The sequence below is a fragment of the Scatophagus argus genome, chromosome 14, assembly GCF_020382885.2.
Source record: "Scatophagus argus isolate fScaArg1 chromosome 14, fScaArg1.pri, whole genome shotgun sequence".
NCBI classification, from domain to species: Eukaryota; Metazoa; Chordata; class Actinopteri; family Scatophagidae; genus Scatophagus; species Scatophagus argus.
The window spans coordinates 1,096,478-1,118,156 of record NC_058506.1 but is presented as its reverse complement, the minus strand read 5'-3'; the positions used below and the strand labels follow the sequence as shown (position 1 = coordinate 1,118,156).

The window sequence follows — 21,679 nt, the reverse complement described above, 5'->3', positions numbered from 1 at the left end:
TATGAGATGTAACACTGGTAGTTCTAATATTATTTTCATATTATTCTTTTATTGAACGATAAAGTTTTACACAACGTCTTTTTTTAATTAAGTGACTTGCTCTGTATTTTTATTTTGAAGGCAGACTCGCCTAACTTCAGGGCGAAATGCGGTGAACTTGTCGTAGCTGTTTAATTTACCTTAGCAACGCAAGAGGCTGGTCGCTGGTTAGCTGATTCCCGTTTGGATTGACACGACCGGCAAACCAATCGTATTACAAAATTTCTTGCGCATCAGGGTGGATCAACCAATGACAAAGCTTTAGATTTGTACGAAGGTGAGAGTTGAAATATTGCTGCATATGCATGCTGACTTCCATAACAGCCGTTATGTCATAATTTTGTCATCTTGATTGTCCATACTATAATTTTACTATTTAGATATGTTCTGTACACACAGCATACATGTCTGTTAGAGTTTTTCCTTACCTGAATCGAGCCTCTAAAGATAAAGGGTGCTGTATGCTGTAAGGCTGTGAAGACCCCTTGAAACATTTCATGATTTTGCAATATTGGACAATATAAATAAAACTGACGTGAGTGGAGGGGCTTGGGAATGTTTCTCTCAACAGTTGTTTATTTGTGGTCCAACAGCGGACTCTAGTGGCGAATAAAGAAAATAAAATACAGTGTATAGACAGTGTATCCAGATACACCTCTTTATGGGGCTGTTTTTCAGGGGTTGAGTTAGTCCCCTGACTTCCAGTAAAGGCAAATCTTATGCTTCATCATACCAAGACATTTTGGATGATGCTATGCTACCAACCTTCTATTCCAGCATGACTGTGCCCCAGAAAAACAAGGTCCATAAAGACCCGGTTAGATGAGTCTGGTGTGGAAGAATTTGACTGGCCCACACACAGTCCTGACCTCAAACCCCATGGAACACCATTAGGAAGAATAACAATGACGATTGCAAGCCAGACCTTTTCATACAACATCAGGGCCTGATTTCACTATTGCTCTACTGCATGAATGGGTAAAACTTCCCACAGGAATACTCCAAGATCTTGTGGAAAGCCTTCCCAGAAGCGTGGAAGCTGTTATAGCTGTAAAGCGGCCTATGTATTTAGAATACCATGTCATCAATGCCCCTGTTAATTTAATGGTCAGGTGCCCCAACACTTTTTTCTTTACAGTGTATGTAATATTAGTGCAACTACTGCTGGAGAGCTCTGAAAACAGTGAATATAACAGCATCTATAAAGGACATTTAGAACAAATTAACAAAATGCACAAACACACAATAGCATGCTGAGCCAGTCTTGGATTCTGCCTTCATTGAATTTTCAGTTCCCTTAAAACCATTTCTTTCTGTCTTCAGAAGCTTTAAAAGGTGTTCAAACTAGCTATTGATTGCTTACCTTCCAAAAGGGTCAAAGTTTGTGGTAGGTACATACTTACATCTGTTCCTAATGAGCAATGCTCATTAGCTGCAGGCATTGCAGGAGAACATGTCCAGAGGGCATGAAGGTTGCAAGACTTAGCGAAAAGTTAGCCTCGCTGAAATACAAAAGGCTGAACGTGGAAAAGAAGAGGAAATCTGATAATTCATTGCTGCTTCTGAGATGAATATTTAGGAATATGATGACAGCTACAATTTGCTCGCATTAATTTAACCATAACATTTATTTTCAAGTACTGACTTTCCTAATATGAATGAAACTTCAAACAATCAGTCACATCAGTACCCTCTTTATTGAAGACATCATTTTCCATAATCACATTATTGAACAGCAGGACTTTATACATGTCATTAGATCATCTCAGATCAAATATACAGTATATGGTGGCCCTGAAAAAACCCAAAACACAACAGCATCGGTGAGACTTGACCAGAATAGAGAGGTATGTACTGGACAATGATTCCTTGTCCTGATTGGATGCACTGTCTGGAAGGAACAAGCAAAAAGTAGTTGCTTTTGTGGTGTTTTCAAACAGAACTGTATAAAAATCCATTACACATCCATAGTCAATTTGAACTTAAACTGTTACATTAACAATTGTCAGCAACGTAATATTACCTTAATGTAGTGTATTTGTAGGTTCGGGCTAAGATTCATCAGGGCTTTATTAATTAAATGATTGGAAGCTCCTTGCTTCAGCATTGCAAATCTTGGCTGTAGCTTTGTAAATAATGCTTCACCAAACACAATACATATTATGTTCTTTGTCTTCAAACTAGCTAAACCTTTGAAACTCTATGTCAGACTTTTTCTGAGTGAAAACACCTGGAAAGCAACTACTTCTGTCTGTAGCAGATTGCCAGGCAGTGCTTCCTGTCAGGACAAGGAATTATTGCCCCATACGTATCACTCTATTCCAACTGAGTTTCACCAGTGCTATTGTGTTTTGTGACTTGATGTTATCTTTGCACTTCAGAACCACCATATATATGTCTTCAGATCAAACAATTTGTATGCTTTATAATGCTGTCCTATTTTGTATTTTTGTTTTTCATATAAATAACTGACTTTTGAGTTAATTAAGATGACATATCATGAACATGTGGTTATACAAAGTAAGTTAGCTTGTGCATTAATTTATAATACAATCATCGTCAGCTATACAAATACATACACATTGCTCATTAAGGCTGCTGTTTTATAGTTTGTTTCCATCCCAAAGTACATCTAGTGTGCTCCCATAAAGTTTCCACACAGTTATCAATACATTTTATATGATTTCACTTGGTCATGCTTTTAACCATCACCAACATTCTCAGGGGTAGAACATTCTCCACCCATTCACCATCAGACTGTAACATCCTCTGCCATAAATTTGCTTCGGCGGTTGTTGAATCCATCCAAAGTACATCCGCCCCGTAACTCTTTCCTGCATAGAAAGGTACAAAGATTATTGAATGTTGAACAATTTGAACTGAAGTGAATGATGAAGGCAATAATTAAAAGTCATGTTAGAATGACCATCTCCAGAGGACACAATTGTGTAAATAATGCTTTAAATGTAATAATATGTCAGGTTTGTTCATTATCCAGACAGTATATCCAAACTCAGATCACATATTGTGGAGAGGATCACGGGGTCATTTGTTCTCCACAGGCTCTCCACTTTCCCTACTGTTTCCTCTCTATACCAAGGACTGCAGGAGTCAGTGCAAGGACAGAAACATTGTTAAATTCACAGTTGTCTGCTTCATGGAAATAAGTCATCATATGGGTCTTGTACAATAGAATGATGACTGCTTTCTCAACACTTCCAAAATCAAAGTTTTAGCTTGACATTAGAAAAACATCATTTCCACCTTCTCAGAAATTGCGAAAGGTTAGGAAGTAGAACTGTGTACAGCTGCTGTTATTATTTCACAAACTGATTTTATATTAACATGTAACCAAATCACAATCTTTTCTTAATTTTAACCAAAGTGCTTTTGCAAGCTAAACCTAACCACAGATGGGATGTGAACCCTGGATTCTGGTATGACCACCCCAACCTTTGTATACCTGCATGTACCCTGACCACTTCGCTGTGACTCCAGGGGTTTGCACTCTTTCATGGTACAGGCACCACAGGTAGTTGTGTGAGTCACAAAAAATTGAACATGACAGACATTTTGAGCTGACACAGCAAGTTAAGCCCCCCTATCTGGTCACAAATAAAGCATTTTAAGGTGCAGCATGTTCAAGTTTTAATTCTGTTATCTCATGACACTTTCCAATTTGAGCAGGTCTAGACCAAACTCTTTAATTGAATTGTAATACAGAGAGCCCAACATTCCCACTTGAGCAAGCACTTGGCGACAGTGGTGAGGAAAAACTGCCTTTTAGAGGGCAGAAACCTAACCCTAACCCTAACCCTCAAGATGGACCATCTGCCTTGACTGGTTGGGTTGAGAGAGAGAGAGATAGCAGGAGAGACAGAGACAGACAAAGAGAGAGAGGCAGAGGGGGTGGGGCGTGAGAGAAGGTGCACACAAGCAGAGATGCATAGCAGCAGTAATAATACCAGAAGTATTGGAACTGTAGATAATGATAATGACAATGAAGTAGAAGGTACTATGGTGATTTTGATAGCAATATTAGTAACAATAATAATGTTAGCAGCTGCAGCAGAGTAGTATTAGAATTAAAATAGATTATGACTAAACAGTAGTAATCGCAGTAAGTTTCGAGCAGGACCGCTGCAGGAGGTCCAACCACGATCCATGAGAACCTGTGAGACGAATCATATCAAAAGCATTCAGATTGCATGTGTAGCTGAAAAGAGTAACAGTGGAATCTCACCTGTCCCAAGCCCAAGCCTCAGACCACCAATATAGTGGTTGTTCAGTCGGTCATGATCCCACACTGTGATTTCCACACAGGCCTCTCTAAGGTCCTCGGGTCGGAAGCCATCATACACCATGGTGTGATTGAACATTGGATTTGCCGTCCTCTTCACCACCCGCGTCTTCTGTCGGCTTTTTCGGCTTGTGTCAGGAAGTACAGTACTGTAGCAGAAGGACAAGAAGAAAATGAAATACATTTGTTTACGGTATATGGGCAAACTATGATAAAAACTAAGCCAGGAATGGAAACACAAAGAAACTTAAACTAAAGCAATAACTATCCAGAGGCGGTGACCAGACAGTTTGCAGGACATCCTACCATTTCACAAATGGGTCGATAATAACTCCTCTGACTGGAGGAAGATTCTTGCAGTCTTTCACCCAAATCTGCACCTCTCCTGTCTCCATCCTAGGTGTTCTCTTACCTGTGGATGCAGACAGTCCACAATAAGTGACCAAACTGAAAGGAAAGCACCATTAATTATGTTTTAGCTCTTATTCCTTTAGTCTAATTCTATTGTACTGAAACTTGTGATTCTGTAAGTCACTTTGGATAAAAGCATCTGCTAAATGAAGTGTAATGTAATCAAAGAAGTGCTAAAATCTGAAGCATCTTCAGCTCACTGTGAGACGTCTGAGGCAGGAATCTCAAGGCGACTCTCATCTGTCCTCTGTTCTCCATCAGAAGTGAGGGAGACGATGTTGAAGTTCGTGCTGATACCTGAAAGATTCAGCCAAGGTGAGTATATGTCTAATCAAATCACTTCTATAACTCACACAGACTGCCTACAAAAATGAAGCATTTACCCTGGCTTTTAAAGCATATTCATTTATCTGTGTGTTGCTGAAGTCCCACTCTGACAAATCCAGGTTCACCTCGCCCAGGAAACTGTTCCGCCCAAAAGTGTCATTGTGCCACACCGAGATGTTGAAATTTTGAGTTTTCAACAACTCCATTATAATTTTAAACTATGAAAAGATAGGAAGACAACAGAGAAGTTTGTAAATGGTGGAATATATGTAATGAGAAATCTGTAAAAGACTTAAAGTGAAATTCTTACCCTGAGGATTTCATTGTAGGTGGGGTTTAAAGTTTTCTTTTTGACAGTGGTTTTTCTCTTTCCAAGCTTTGTTTGGTCAGGAAGAAGGTAGCATTTCACATACCTGCAAAAAGAAGACTTATATTCCTATTCTAACAACAAAAATACCAAAAATACCAAAAATATGTGAAATATTAGAGAGTCTGCAAATGATAGCAAGAGTCAAATGTAGGACAAACTGTGACAAATGTGGCACATTCCAACCTCTTTTCTGAGGTGCCAACACCCTTTTTCCAACTTTTTGTATCCCAAATATCACTGAATGATATGACATCTGTTTCACCTTCACCACTTATCTTACAGCATATACTACATAGACAGTAGAGCATTAGTGAGGTCAGGCACTGATGTTGGACCAAAAGGCCTGGCTCACCATCTCCGCTCAAGTTCATCCCAAAGGTGTTCGATGGAGTTGAGATCAGGTCAAGTTCTTCTTCAGCAAGAGGTGTGTCTCAGTACTTTTGTCTATATAGTGTAAGAAGCACTTACGGGTCAGAGCGGTTCTTCTTGGTGTCAGCCACTGCCAGATCCCTGCAGTGTACTACAAAGATGTGAAACTCTCCAAGGTTCTGGATGTAGTTCATAGCAAACTGGATACTTCCCTGGACTTCGGTGTCTGCAGGGTAAATGCTGCTGATGCTGCCACTGATCTGCTCATTCAAAAATAATACAGAGAAAGAAAGAAAACTTCATACTCTCTTGTTTTAACTCATTGTTTGTGTAAAGGGAAAATGATTAGCAACTGAGAGGATTACTCTAACTGGATGACCTGTATAATATAAATTTTATTATTATTAAAGGATCAGCCTGACCAAATTCTCTATATTTCCTCTGTTTAAAAAATCTCATTTAAAAAACCAAAACCAATGAGTAAACCTAAACATGTTAGAGTGCTGAAAACTACAGAAGGCAGAAGTTGTGAGATACTGCAACTTCTTAAACACTTTGTAAACATAGTTAAATATGACAAAAGCCCTCAGACTTATTAACTTAAACTGCATTTTATGAATGTAATGTATGTATTATCCAGTGAGCCGTGTGTGGACATACAGATGACATGGAGGCCATTCCCGAGGACAGACTCATGTTGGACATGGAGCTGCCTGTGTTTCTTCTACGGCCCAAGTTAGTCTCAAGAGTGCTGTCACTGTCTGTCTGATAATAACAGAAAAGCAAGTATTATACACACAAATCACAGAATAATAATTTAAAAAAATACTAAAATCATTCCTAAGGACAAACCAATCATTTATCTATTATGTGAGTACAGCTGGTCGATGTTTTGGTTCACTGCAATCCAGATGCTGGCCACTGGATATCCTACTTTTGCTGTGAGTTCAATGCACAAAAATCAGTCAAGAGTGATCTACCTCGTCTGGCTGAAGAACAGGCACTGACACACTGGTTTTCATCTGTCCTGAGTTGGAAAGAGTAAAGGCTGATGGTGGAGAAGAAGCTGGAAGAAAGAAATTACTTTGACTCTCTTACAACTATGACATAATGAGTTTTTCTGAATTGCAATAATATGCTGATATAAAGGACAACATAATTACCGTCATCCACGCTTTGATTCATTTGCTCTCTTGAGTTACTTTGAGTCCTCTCTTCTTCTAAGAAGAAATAGGGCCATAAGTATTATTTACACACACTGCCTATACAAAATTGGATTATGCAAAATGAAATAATTCACTGGCAATACAATAAAGCTGTAAAGGGGGTGTATTATGCTTTTTGGGTTTTTCCCTTTCCTTCAGTGCGTTATAAAGCTTTTTTTGTGTGAGTAAAACATCTGCAAACTTACAAGCCACGCAAAATGTCGTTATTCTCTCCTACAGAAAACACTGCTCCTGAACTATCTGAAATGCCACAGTTGTAGTGCAGCATTTACTTGCATGTCACTATGTAACACAACACCAACTGCAACTTGCAAAGGCCAGTAGCAATACAAGTTCAAGAATGGATCAATACCCACTTCTATGACCCAACTTCAAAAGAAGAAAGAATTCAGTTACTTGTTTGTGAAGTGAGGTTTTCCAGACTTTTGGATGAGGACATGCTCCTTGAAGATAAGCGTTTCAAAGCTAACATGATGGGACTGGAAGACTCATCATAATCTGCCAGAAATAGAACAAAATCAGCTGTGGAAAATAAAGTCAATGCGGATGTTGCAGAAATTCCAGTTTGCTAGAAACCATCTGAAACTATAATGCTTCTGTTTCAATGAATAGGAAACAAATGGTTTAATTTTAACAATTATAACGCTTAGTAAAGTTTAGAATTTAAAAATTGTGTGAACATAAAAGTGATAAGCTGCTTATTATAAACCATATACCAACTGCATTAGCACATCTTTAATCACAAGGATCTGGTCAACTAAAAACTGCACTGAGCTACCAACATTTAGTGTTAACATTTAACTAATCTAAATACTTTTAAAGAGCATCGAAATCCAAATATCTAAATTGACATCTACAGTTGGATATACACAAAGAGGAAATACAAAAGGAAATGTTAAAAAAAAACAAGGTCAGCAATTGTTACAGTTATAGTACATGTTTTGTCAGAGCAAATACATTTATTTATTTACTACATTTAAACTATATAGGCAAAGGTATTGGGATACACCTCTTTTTGGTCTTTTTGGTATGGGCCTGTATTTTAGGGACTGGGCTAGACCCCTTACTTCCAGTGAGGGGAAATCTTAGAAGAGTCAAAGCTGTTATAGCTACAAAGCTGTCTGTGTATTTGGAATGCAATGTCATTGATATCATGTCCTTGTTGGTGTAATGGTCAGGCGTCTTAACACTTTTGTCTATATAGTTTATATTAACTTAAGTCAAGTTAAGTCAAGTTAGAATTACTGTAATGTTAATGTGTTGACGTGATGTAATATACTTAAAGAAAATATCATGTTGTCTTCATTGATTAATCATTATCTTGAGCAAATACAAATGAAGAAAAAAAAAATCAAAAGCTCACTGCTTGAACTTGCTCGAGACAGATTCCAGTCCCTAGGTGTTGTGTCTTGGCTGGAGTTCACCTCTTTATTTTGCACAATCCTAAAACTGCTCTTTCCCCCCGCATTCCCCTCTGGGAGACTGTCACTCTGGTTTTCCAAAGTCTCTGAGTCTCTGAGGGCATTTTCTGGTCTGTGTACCTCATCACTCTCAGCAGCAGCAGCTTTCTCTTGGTGAAAAGAGGGCACATGGGCCTTCTCATATGGTCCGAGATAGTGCTGATAATCCTGAGGGATATAAGATCTGGCGAGGCATGTAAAAGTCTCCGTCTCTGAGGCTTTTTTGGATAGTGGTGATGAAGAGGGGCTTAAACTATTGACATTACCAAAATAAGTACCTCTGCCTTCTGGGTGTAAAGGAAGAGGACGAGAGGAGATGTCTGCGCTTGGTTGAGTATTTGTAAGCACTGTCTGCTTTGTTTCATAAAAGGGACTCTTCCTCTGTCTTGGCGCTGGTGTCGGATTCCCTCGATGCCCTTCAGCAACCTTGGTTTGGGGGTTGATGTTTATTGGAAAGGTTTTCAAGGGAGAGCCTTCCAGTCTGGAACTCTTTGGACTGGAGGATTCTCTAGGTAGGACCCTTGGGTGGCAGGTTTTAGATGGGCTCCTTCTGACTTCATCATCCTGGTCATTTGATCTTGGAGTATGGGATTTACTGGGACTGAGGGGCCTTTCTTGAGCCGTCATATCAGGGTTGACTTGGTATTGGTGACTTGTTGACTGTATATCCCCAATATTACCAGAACTCTTCAGCTGTGGTCTGTCTGGACTCTGACTGACAAAACCCTTGGCTGTCACTTTTAATGGTTTGAAGGCAACATTAGACTTGGTTTTGTGTGGAGACATCTGTGCTTCTCCCTCAGAGCTCTCTTTGCTTTCTAAGGATGTTGTCAAATCAGACTGAGGAGAAATTACTGTTTCACTGAGTATTGGACTGCTTGGGGCTTCTTTGACTCTTACCCCGGGTCCAGTATATTCATTCTCCCAGGAATACTTAAGCTCACTAATGTTGGCTACACTGTCTTCTTGAGGACTGGGACTAGACAGCCTGGGCAGGGGAGTTACTGAAGAAGGTACAGGAGTGTTGACATTTTCCTGTGGCTCTGTTACTGAACCTGTTAAAGAATCGTCTGTCTCTTCATAGATAATGACTGGATTTGCTCTATATGTGCCATCTTCTTTCGGTAAATCAACTAAGAGGCTACAGTCAGTCTGTAGTAAAGAATACTTTTCTTGCGACATGTCAACAGTATCCTGCACTGTCCTTTCTATTTGAGGTGAGTTAGTTTTGTTTATGCTCTCCACATCAGAGTTAGTCTGAGGGCCATGTATTTTGACTCCTGTCTTGGCAATGTCTTTGTGTCTTTGTGGCTCCTCTCTGTTTTCCCTCTCCCAGAAAGCTTTCAGATTGGATAGTCTCTCTGGAAGGTGTGCAACTCTTCCCTCTATCGCCTCTTGCTTCATGTCTGCATGTACTGAGGTCACTGTTTCTTTAAATGTTGTGTTCTGTTGCGCTGTAAGTTGTAGTGTTTTGATGTTAGCTTCTTGTATGACACTCGCAGGTTTGTCCATGGTCATATCTGCAGCACCTTGATTCTGGATGCTGACTGGCTCTTTCTGCTTAGATAACTTCACCTCTTCTTTCTGTGGTCTTTGTACTTCAGCAGTTTTATTCTTCTCACTTCTAAAAAGTCCAAGGAGCCTTTGTCTAGGCTTTGGTGAAAGAGCATGAGATGAACCCTTTGTGGTGCCAGTAGTTGAGGGTTGGGTGTTTGAAGTGGCCTCAGCAGAAATGTCAGTGTTTTGTTCAGGCCACTGATGAATATTGCGTCCAGCTGGCCAGTCTATGGCCTTAGCCTGAGAATGACAGTCCTCCTCAGGCTCTGTCTCCAGATGAACAGGCTTACCTGACTTCTTCTCAGGGCTTAGGAACTCTGCAAAGACAGCAACCACCTATTAGATCACTCATGCTATATCTGCTCAACACCGCAGTGTGATTAAAATGACCTTTTCTTGGTGTATCACTGTTAAATAAAGTATGGCACATCATTTTAAAGGTCACTATGTAAATGATTTGAAAGTTTAGGGTTTTGGTAGTCAATGGTAGCATAAAAAGATACTGTTGCAGATAGCAAAGCATATACTAGCAGATCTGACCCAGGTACACTGAAAAGAAAGGCATGCAACACATAAAATGCAGCAATTGTCTAATTATTTGACAACCACTTAATTCCATCAGAATAATTTTATAAAACAAAAAGAATCTAGAGGCTTTAAGACTCTGTACCCAATGCACAATTTATCAACCTTCCAGAAGGTGCAATTTTTAAGCTCCAGTTGTTGACCAATTAATATTAGCAGATTATTAAACTAGCCTCACTCATATATTTTGGATTACCAATGCAACACTTACTTTTACAGTAATAAACTAAATCAGTGAAAAAGACCAGCAAATGGGATGTGACATGGAGATAAAATTTTGTGACAGATCACCCACCCCATCATGCAATGAAAACAGATCTTATCCACCAGTATCTATAAGCAGTCATACATAAAAGCACACATTTTACTGCATGCAGGAACATGCACAAGCAGGATGAATGGAAACTTTGTTGTTTGTATATGCTGGTAAATATCTTTGAATGTACCAATACTGAAGGCATTGTTAGTTAGTCTGACTACATGATTTTCTGTTCAGTTGACAGTTTTAAATAAAGCTCTTACCATCCAGGTCCTGGTGTTGGGAAGCTTCTTGCTCTTGGAGATATGCCTCATTTTTGCAACTGACTTCACCTTCCTGAGAATCCAATGTACTCTGACTGAGTAAAGGCCTATGTGTGGTAACAGTGGTACCAACAGTGTTGTTAAGGTGACTATTATTTTCCTCCTCAGAAGGAGCGATGGAGTCTATGTCCAGCAAACTGTGTTCTCCCAGCTCTTTGCCATCCTGCCACTCCACTCCACTCCAACCAACTGTGGAGCTGAACCTCACCTGCTTCCTGTCTATCCAGGTCTCAATGGGAGAATCCACACTAACTGATCTCTGCATGTCCAGTGGAGAGAACAGGGAGTCTGTGGAGCTAGGGGCGGACAACTGCTTGAGGATGCCACGTGGAGCAGCAGAGTTAGTCTGTCTATCTTCTGGCCCCTCTACCTCAGCAGAACAGTCCTGAGAACTGGTGTTTACTGTCCTGTTTTCAGGCTTTGACTTGGGAACAGATACATTCTGGGTGACTGAGCTATCATTAGGGTCTTGTGTAAGGTCACTAGCAAAAGAAATGCAGCTGGGAGATGATGCTAAAGACCCTGAAAGAAATAAAAACAAATGAACAACCATTTTAACCTCGGGAGGTCAGTTTCGCTTCCTGTGTTATTAGACTCAATAGACTGTGTTAGTCTCAATTCTTTTATCAGTAATGGAAAGTCTTGTCTAGTTAGAACTTCTTGTCATATTTTAGATGTCTAGCAGCTCCAGGAAATGGACCCTGGGCGACTGCAATAAAATACCTGTAACTGTATAGTTATGTATTAGTAGTTCAAACTAGCTCCGCCTCAACCAACTAGAACAGTAAAATAGTGCACACACATTGATGCATAATTTTATGACATAAAAAAAAAAAAATCTGTCATTTTACTGCAGAATTAGTAATGTTATTTTGTTACTTTAAGTTTAAGCAAAAATATGTTATATTTTGCTGAAAATACCTCTGTACTTTTAGTTTTGATTTAATTTTTGCATTGTATTATCTGTCTTTTATATATTTAGGCACGCTATTTAGTAGGGAAGTTCAAAGCAAACTATGCACTTTTTTGAGAGGAGTACATTTGTTTTCTGTATGAGTTGGCACATTATGTCTTTGAGTGTCTTGGTAAGTGTATTATATAATGCATAATGCATTACATTATATGTTTATTTGAAAATAAAATTCTCAAAATACTGATTCAATATTGTGCGGAATACTCAAGCAAGTGTAATTATTATGTCTTGCACCACTGATTGACAACCGCAATCTGTCACCATTGTCATTAAGTTTTCATTCATATATTTCAAGATCTTGCTGCATACGACATTCATATCAGTTCAGGTACATACATAACAATGAGTTTTCAGCATGGAGAGGTTTAAGGTAACCAACTAACCTTTTGTGTCTTGTCTAAACTATTTGTGCCTGAAGTGTCCCTCTTATGGTATAAATTCTCCAGCAAAAACATTGTTTTCATAGCTCCTGTGAAATATTTCCAGCAGTCATGCAGTACAGATTAAGTCCTTGGAATGTATTTCTTTGTAATCCTCTGGTCAGTCTGGCAGCCTCGTGTGTTTTGACTTCCCTTCAGTTTGACAACCGCTGGGAAAGTCTTTGGTCCCAGCTCACTGGTTCATTTTACAGTGACTGGAAGAAAATGCACTCAGAAATATTGCCAAAAATATAGAGCTGTAGAACTTTGATTAAAGTATGAGTGCCATCTCTGTTATAGGCACACAGCAAAAGGCTGTGGTTCTTGAGCTAGTAAATGTTTTTAAACCAGCACTACCAAGCATGGAACCCCTACCCCTGCATGGAATTGTAAGTTGTCACATTGCTGCAACACTGCGTGAGAATGCCTTCTCTGAAATTGCAACAAAAAAAATATGGAATGTAAACAGATAATAAAATTGTTAGAAATGAGAAGCCAGTGCATGCTTTTTACTGCCATGCAGTCACTGCTCATGCCAACAAGCTGTTCACAGGAAAGGCCGAAACATTTGAAGCATTAAGGACCCACACACCAGGACAAGTGATTTCTAGAACCAGACTTACTTTGGTTTGTAATCAAACTGCTTTCACAATTTGTCCTTCTAGTAGTCCACTCAATTCAAAACATAACACATGGTATATTATTAGATTAAAATGGATAAAGCTATCCACTACAGTAATACCACTATGTATGTACACACAATACACATATACATGACATATTTCAAATAGCATGCATTGATGTTCATATAAAGACTCACCGTCATTTGGTGTCTGGGTTTGATCTAATGCTCCTTGCAATAATTGATTGTCCAAGCTATCAGAAGCATGGATTGCAGTGACCTCACTGTTGAATGGATTTTTTCTTTGCTTCAATAAAATAAGAACAACAATATCAACTGCGACACACTTAAGAATGGAGTCAATCAGCTTTTTAAATTAATTCGTTTCTCCAGACAGGATCCTACCTTTATGGGTGACTGTAGATCTGGTTTAGGTGTACCTTGTGCTGTTCCATAAGGATTCTCATTTTGATACCTGTAGGAATAAACAAATTACAACATTACAAGATGTCTTGACAATTTCTTAAGCTAAGATGTGTAACCCCATCTTTTGGGATCTTTCAAAAAAATAGTACTTTAATCTTCAGTTGGAAAACCTGCCTACTCATGTTAGAGCTTTACATTCTTGTCTATACAACAAACACATTTTGGTTAATGGTCAGTGAAATAATAATGAACTCATTTCTTAAACAAACCCTTGTCTTGTTTTTGTAACTAAAAAATATTGCCACTGTGCAAACTGCAACAAAACTGTTTGTGACAAATAATTACAATTAAACTGTATGTAGGATGATTTTAAGAACAGACAGGAAAGTCCTCCCAGCTAAAGGAAGGGAAGAATGCATATGATATTGTGTGTGTGAATTCTCCCAAGAAGCAGTGGAAAACATGAACATGTGAGACCTGACCTCATAAGACGATTACTCAGAACTATGGGGCCAAGTAGTACCCATTTACTGCACACACAACTCCACTCACTAGCAATCACAACCAATAATCACTACTAGTGCATCATGTGATGGTGCTCCAAACATACAAAACAGATCCTAAGTTCATTTGTGGATTTACTGTTTTTCTGTACATACTTTGGAGATTACTTTAATTTCTAATGGGCAAAATGTTTTTTTTTAAAATGTTGGTGTGAAATAAAACAGAGCTTTGAATTTGCTAACAATGACTGCAGTACTGTAATAATATGCATTGTATTAGGAACATACTGTATATTGTATATAATCTCCTTTCACTCTTTAGTTTGGTCTAGTGATTTTCTGTATGTCTCTTCTGCTGTCAACAAATTCCATGAGTTGAGCTAAACCGCCAAGGAAGTTATCCTACTTGTGTGTGAACCCAGGGCTCTATATGTCTGTGCCATAGCCCTACTAATGAACTCTAGTAGTGAGCCACAAAATCAGTCAAAACATGAGTGAACAAATGAACCCACACAGAAAGGCTCTGGCTAGCTGGGGGATTCAAACTCAGAACCTTCTTGATGTGAAGCAACAGTGCTAACCACTGCACCACCATGCTACCAGCCAAACTAGTGGCTTTTTAACCAGGAGGGTTAAATTATTTTATTTTATTGACAATCAGATTTAATAAAACACAGCTTCTGATAATTCAAAAAATGCTGAATATCAGATCTGATAATCATCAAGACCCATAATCAGTGGGTCCATGGTATACGGTATTTAAATATACGTAAATATGAATATAATTTAGCTTTATTTGTACTTCCGATACCTTTAAGACTTGAAGACTTTTACTAAAATACTATTCATATAGGTTATGTTTATTTTTACCAAAGTAATATTTTAGACACAATGTCTTTACTTCTACTTTTGGGTACTTTTTACAATGGTGATAACAATGCATCATAATTTATTTCTTAATTATATATTACATTATCAGTCTATATCTGCAAAATATCCAATAATGTAGTCAAATAAAGTACAAGTTCATAAAAGTTCTGCATAAGTACAGTACTTAATAGGTTACTACTAACAAATGTGAGAGATAGTTGACTGCTGCTATACTCATCTTTCATTTCTAAGCTGCAGGTGAGGCTCCTGAAGGATTCCACAGAGTACAGGTGGGACGAACACTTCCTTATTTTCACTGCTGACAAAACTGGCTTTCTCAGGTAGTATCTGGGAGAGCTCCACTGCAGTACACAACAGACAGCTCTAGTTAAAGAAAGTTAACCATTCATCGTAATATGCTATTAATATTCATTAAAGCACGGAAATTGAAAAAAATACCTCACAGAATCAAGTGAAAACAACGCAGGTAGATTTCCAACATGTTATCAACACTAATACTTACTTATGATGCACTCCCATAAAATAGCGCATAAACATACATTTAAAAGAATACAATAGTACTCATTTTTACAGAGTCTATTTGTGTGTGCTGACCCTTCCATAGCCTGAATTCATTCATGTGCAATGACTTCAAAAGTCTGAGTGACCCTGTTCTCATTGCACTGACCTTTTTGTCTAGCATGCCTGTGGCTGATCTTGACAATGATCACACCTTCATTAAACATAATGACTTGCGAGAAAAAAAAAAAGCTTTAAAGGATTGAAATCACTTTTGACACATGTTTGTGGGTTCAGGAGAATAGGGTCACATGATGAAAGCTGAAGTTCCTGTTTTGGCCCATAACTTCTGTAATGTTGTCCTCCTCTGCTAGAAGTCCACTCACTTTAGACTGAAACTGAAACTGAAGACTGAACTGAAATTATGCACACTAATAACTAAAATATTCCTTCAACACAAATTTGGTAAATACTCACATTGCACAAAGCTTTGTGTTATCAGCTAAAGTAATAGCTAAAGGGTTAGTTCAGTTAAGTAAAGTGGCCTGGATTACCTCAGGTTACCTCCTGTCAGCAGCAACAAGGTTAAGGTGACTGTAAGGGTTTTGTAATGGCTAAACAGGACTGTAGATATGCTACCAACTCTGTGGTTGTGATGTTCACTACACACCAAAAAGTGTGTATAACAGTATAACCTGAATAAAAAATGATGTTAATGTTGTAAGCCTATAAACAAACATTGATTACACAGTATAATGGATATTTATAGTGGTTCCCTGTAAGCCTTGACTTCACTTACCAGGCTGAGTTTTCCCAGAAAAATCATGGCAAATTTAAGGTAAACAGGAAGCATGTTTACCATTGCACCAAAACAGGAACAGTGATTGGTCTTCCTCTGCAACTGTCACAGATAAGTTTCACCTTACAGTCAAGTCTTGAGTGGGTCCAGAACTGACACTGAGTTGGCATTCTTTCTCCTAGATCAGTAAGTAACAGAACCATCCATCCATCCATTTTCTATACCGCTTATCCGTCAGGGTCGTGGGGGAGCTGGAGCCTATCCCAGCTGACTACGGGCGAGAGGCGGGGTACACCCTGGACTGGTCGCCAGTCAATCACAAGGCTGACAACCACACACACTGACGCCTAGGGGCAATGGAGAGTAGCCAACAGGCCAAATGCATGTTTTTGGGATTGTGGGAAGAAGCTGGAGTACCCGGAGAAAACCCTCGCAGGCACAGGGAGAACATGCAAACTCCACACAGACTGGGATTCAAACCTGGAACCCTCTTGCTATGAGGCGACAGCACTAACCACCAAGCCAACAGAACCTGCCTTTCTGCTTTTATCATAGTAGCCTACTGAGATCAGACCTTTTACTTTGAAGTGGGATTCTTACAGAAGTCTGTTAGTGGTAACATACAACATGGAAACACTGGTGGAGCTGAAAAGTTGTCTGTTTCGACCTTTAAGGTGTCAGGCTCAATTTACGAAGAGAGAGAGGCAGATAGAGGGAAGCAATGCTGGATACAGCAGACTCACGTATAGTCAACGGTTTATGTGTGTGTCTCATGGAGGCCCTGATGATGTCGGAGCCATGAATGCGATCCTGATGGCGAAGCTGCTTGGTCTCATAGAACCATTCTCCAGTCATGTACCTCAGTTTGCCCCTGTCATTCACAGTCTTCTGTAGCTTCCTGAGTGCAGACACATAAATGGGAAATTTATGGTCACTATTATTCCAATCGTCAATTTCAAAATTTTAGTATAAGAAAACAAAAAATGTAATTCTTTTTAAAAAATTCTTCTGCAAAAATCCATGCATAAGAGTGCTGTGCTGCAAGCATAATTTTCTACTACTTGTGGGCAGCAGATAAATGAACTTTTCACAGTTTATATAGCGCCAATTCACAACAAAAGTTATCTCATGAAACATTCCAATTAGAGCAGGTCTAGACCAAACTCTTTAATTAAATTGTAATACAGAGAGCCCAACATTCTCCTTGAGCAAGCACTTGGCGACAGTGGCCAGGAGGAACTGCCTTTTAGGAGGCAGAAACCTTGGAGCAGACCCCAACTCTAGATGGGTGGCCATCTGCCTTGACCGGTTGGGTTGAGAGAGGTTGAGAGTTGGTTACTCTTGATACACATTCTCATTTGTGACAGGTCAAACTTCAAGAGCAAGGGTGTAGTTAGTGTCTCTACCCAGAGTTGTTGAAACATGAAGAAACTCACTGGACACGCTTTTCCTCAGCCTTCTTCAGCTCAGCATCTCTTTTCAACACAGCCAGGATGGTCTCCTGCTCCTCCTCCGTCAGGAAACTGAGATCGATCATAATGACTGCTGTAGCTTGCCACGTCTTCGGCCTCCTCTGCTTTGAGTTCGGGCCTATTGGCTGGACATGCTCACCACCTCTTCAAGTGCCCAAAGGCCTTAATCTGTTTTCACAATTCAAGTCAGTGTCAGTGCTTTACACAAACTGTGATGAGGACTGCCACACATGCTCAACCACATATCAGATGTCTGTTAATCTGTTCATGATGTTGTTATTGACACTTATTTTATTAACAAATAACATGTTAATACAAATTGTATAAAACTTGAAGACCTTAAAGCATTGCCATTTCAATCATTCATCTATGCAAGGAGTCTACAATAAAAACACGTACAGGCAGGTCCCATTAGAGTAGAGAGTGACAGTGGCTTGAAATTCAATCCAATTCAACCACCACAGCAACCTGATTAAAAGAAAAGTCCCTTTGCCTTCACATGTAATGCTTAGGAACTGTTGACTCACTCCAAAAACACACCTTCCTTTCACACGCCTTCCTTCACACTTACGACTACTGTTTGCCACACAACTACAAACATACATCTGTCCAAAAATCAGAAAATCTGACAATGTGTATGACAAAGATGGCAAGGATTTGATATAAGTCCGTCTAAAGAAGGAAAAATAATTATAGTCAACAAGAATATGCACTTTTTAAAATAGCGATTACACTTTCAAGTTCTTTCTCTCAGCAGAACTGCTGCTATTCCTTTAAGAAGACAGTATCTTTCTGAGGAATGCATGCATGTTATAACAATGTCCATATCCACTCACATCCAAAGCACTGCGGGGATTTCTTGAAAATTTAATTTGACTGGTTAGAAGTTCATGAGAAAATACTTTATGTAATAAAGTAAGCACACTTATATTTCCTGATTGTTCCCACTAAAGAAAAAAAGTACCACCATTAAGCTCCCTTAAGGAGAAAAATGGTGGTTATGTAATTATTATAACTTTGTTTTAGAAATAGCTGTGATCATACATGCTCCTTTTGTTAATTTGTTAACCAAGTTAGGAAAGTTGTAATGATGTCTTAATCTCAACTACAAAGCTGCATAAAAGCTGAACTGCAAGAAGTTCTGAATAACATGATTTTTCCTGCATAAAGAGATGCAGGTTCACGTGGGGAAAACAGAGAGTAGGAATAAAGAACAGAGTAGGCTTATCTTTACAAAGAAAAATGTTGAATTTCCTGCTTTTCTAAATGGGTAAGGCTAACAGAATGCTACAAGATGTATTTCCTTGATGTGGTGGCTGTGAATACATTTATTTCCACAGTCAGACTTCCTTGAGAACAAGCTACATTATTCTGTTTACAGTTTGTGTGTGTGACAGAGATACATAAGTTAAGCACAAGGTTCGAGATTCAAAGCTGCAGTGGTGAAACAAATCCTTTAGAATCTTTAAAACAAGAGTAATGTAAAACATTTTGACCACAAGGTAACTTATTTGAAAAGGACTAAACCTCAGCCACTCAAGACAGTTAATTTCCAGCACCTTCAGTAGCCTTTAGTAGAAAACTGTGTAATTGTGATTTCATTAGTCGCTATGAAAAAAAATCTATGAAAATACATTCATGTAATGTAAAGAATTGTTAAAAATAATGTCTGTCTAAGAAAATGTACTGGCTGATATCAATATTTTCCCACTGCAGACTTTTACAGGCCATGTGAGAAACTATGCCCATGTTGTATTGTATATCCCCTGAATCTAACTTGCTGCTGGCTGCAGTTCATATCATACTCTGTGAATGACTAAAAATATGAAGGTCTGCATATTTAGATAAAATGAGAGGGAAACAGGTAATAATGGTTTCTCCCTTTGCAGTGGTTTTCCCTGAGCATTCCTGAAAAACTGCACAGACATTCCAGCTCTTGCTCTCAGTGCAAGAACGCCATCACACAGAGGAAAGTGGAGCATATCGTTTATGAAAAAGACAGCAGTTTCCAAGTGAAAAGTTAGAAAGCATTCAGCTCACCTCTTGCTGGTGCTCCTTGGTGAGTGAAAACCAAACTGCAACTGGATCTGAGCCGCTGCAGGTGGGAGGAGCTGCAGACAGGCTCGTTCAAGACTCTCAGTCTCAAGTCAGCCTGTGTGTGTCACTGAGACATATGCACGTGGTCTGTGGACCTTTTAGATACATTGTTCAACACTGCTGTCATTTTAGCTGTTTTTGTAAAGTCTTGTATCTCATTTCAACAGGCTGTTTACTGCTTTCCAGTGCCCTGAGAATGAAGCTACTGCTCTGTCAAAATATATGCTTTGTGGATATTATTATACAATCAGTCTTATTAGATGGATAACTATGATAAAATATAGTTAGATGGTCAGATCATGCATTCAGTCTTGATTATTAAATTAATTCCACTTAATTATTGAAAGAATTCCCAGATCAATGAAATTCCATACGTGTTGGAGTTCTTCTCTGTATCAGTGTTATGTATGTAAACATGTTTGTGTAAACCAAGCCACAAGATCACATAATGTAGCTTTAGAACACAAACTTCACTGGTTCTTCATAATAGTTGAAATGATTGGCAGATGAAAGTACTTTATTGGTGAATGCATAGGGGCACTTTAACTACAGTTCTGGTCTCCATTTCACTCAATGATTTGATAACATTAAATAAATTCGTTTAACAGAAATTGCAGTTGCATGCAAGCACAAAAAGACCCTCAAGCTTACAACCTACAATACATATATGACAGTTTTAAGACAATATGATTATGGTCCTAACTTAAGATATTAAATGAATGCAGTGTACTAAAAAGTACAATATTTCCCAATGAACTGTAGCAGAAATAGCATGGAAATATTAAAATAAAGTACAAATACCTGAAAATCATACTAAAGTATTATACTTGAGTAAATGTATGGAGTTATTTTCCAGCACTGTTGACATTCAACACACAAACACAATTCTGAAACTGCCGCTTGTGTGAATAAACAAAATTGTTGTTAACAAGTTCACAATGTGAACTTAAAAGGTGATGAAATGTCAATGCTGTGTCCGCAACTTGTTTCTGCTGCCCCGAACTAAATCAATTAAATCAATTAAATTTACAAATCAGTTCAGAAATAAACAGAGCAAAAACACAAGCAATAAAAACACGTAACATAAAAACACGAGTACACGTCACAAAGGCACCTGTCACAGCGCGCTGGTCAGCTGCACCTACAGACCACAGGGTGGCAGAAGAGCTCCATATTTTTCTTCTCATTTTGCAGCTGACTCTTGTGCAAGCTCGACGTATACCAACACTTAGTCACATCTTAGTTGTGACTATCTCTGCTTTAGTTTATCCAGCACCTTACTGCACCCTTGGTGAGTCAGAACGATTGTTCTGGCAGGGCTGCATCAGGATGATGTTCATTCTGCCTATGGGCACAGACGGTGTTTGGATTCTGTCATCAGCACCAAAGCAAACGTTCCACCGCCTAAATCTTCAAGAATGTCATTGTCCCACTGACGACACAGAGCGTCGGGAAAGGGCACGACCTTTGGGTACTGCTTTGCAGAAGAGGGAAGAGATTTTCTTCATATCATATCCTATTTCCAAACATATTCGTGAAAGGGCTTTTCAGCACATTCACCGTTAAAAAACTGCTGAAATTGCAATTTTTTACTGAAATCATGCTATACGCATGTCATAGGCAGTTCCTCCTCACCGCTGTCGCCAAGTGCTTGCTCAAGGAGGAATGTTGGGTTCTCTGTATCACAGTTTAATTGAAGAGTTTGGTCTAGACCTGCTCTAATTGGAAAGTGTCATGAGATGAATTGGCGCCG

General features: G+C 38.9%; 1 protein-coding gene across 4 annotated transcripts; it reads right to left on the bottom strand.

Annotated features, from left to right (window-relative positions):
• Positions 1-1,717: 1,717 nt before the first annotated feature.
• sytl2a (synaptotagmin-like 2a) lies at positions 1,718-19,946 on the bottom strand. 4 transcript variants are annotated; one of them, XM_046411163.1, is made up of 19 exons: positions 19,870-19,946; positions 17,794-17,997; positions 17,101-17,255; positions 15,278-15,401; positions 13,646-13,715; positions 13,439-13,547; positions 11,167-11,748; positions 8,406-10,376; positions 7,439-7,540; positions 6,980-7,036; positions 6,797-6,882; positions 6,477-6,581; positions 5,916-6,076; positions 5,388-5,490; positions 5,134-5,295; positions 4,951-5,047; positions 4,646-4,751; positions 4,283-4,488; positions 1,718-2,873 (listed from the first exon to the last, which is right to left on the bottom strand). In XM_046411163.1, the coding sequence occupies exons 2-19, from the start codon at positions 17,892-17,894 to the stop codon at positions 2,725-2,727; spliced, it is 4,446 nt and encodes a 1,481-aa protein (XP_046267119.1). In that variant the 5' UTR covers positions 17,895-17,997; positions 19,870-19,946; the 3' UTR covers positions 1,718-2,724. The 4 variants fall into 4 exon arrangements, with proteins under 4 accessions (XP_046267119.1, XP_046267120.1, XP_046267122.1 ...); XM_046411164.1 differs by lacking the exon at positions 11,167-11,748; XM_046411166.1 differs by lacking the exons at positions 8,406-10,376; positions 11,167-11,748.
• Positions 19,947-21,679: the final 1,733 nt, after the last annotated feature.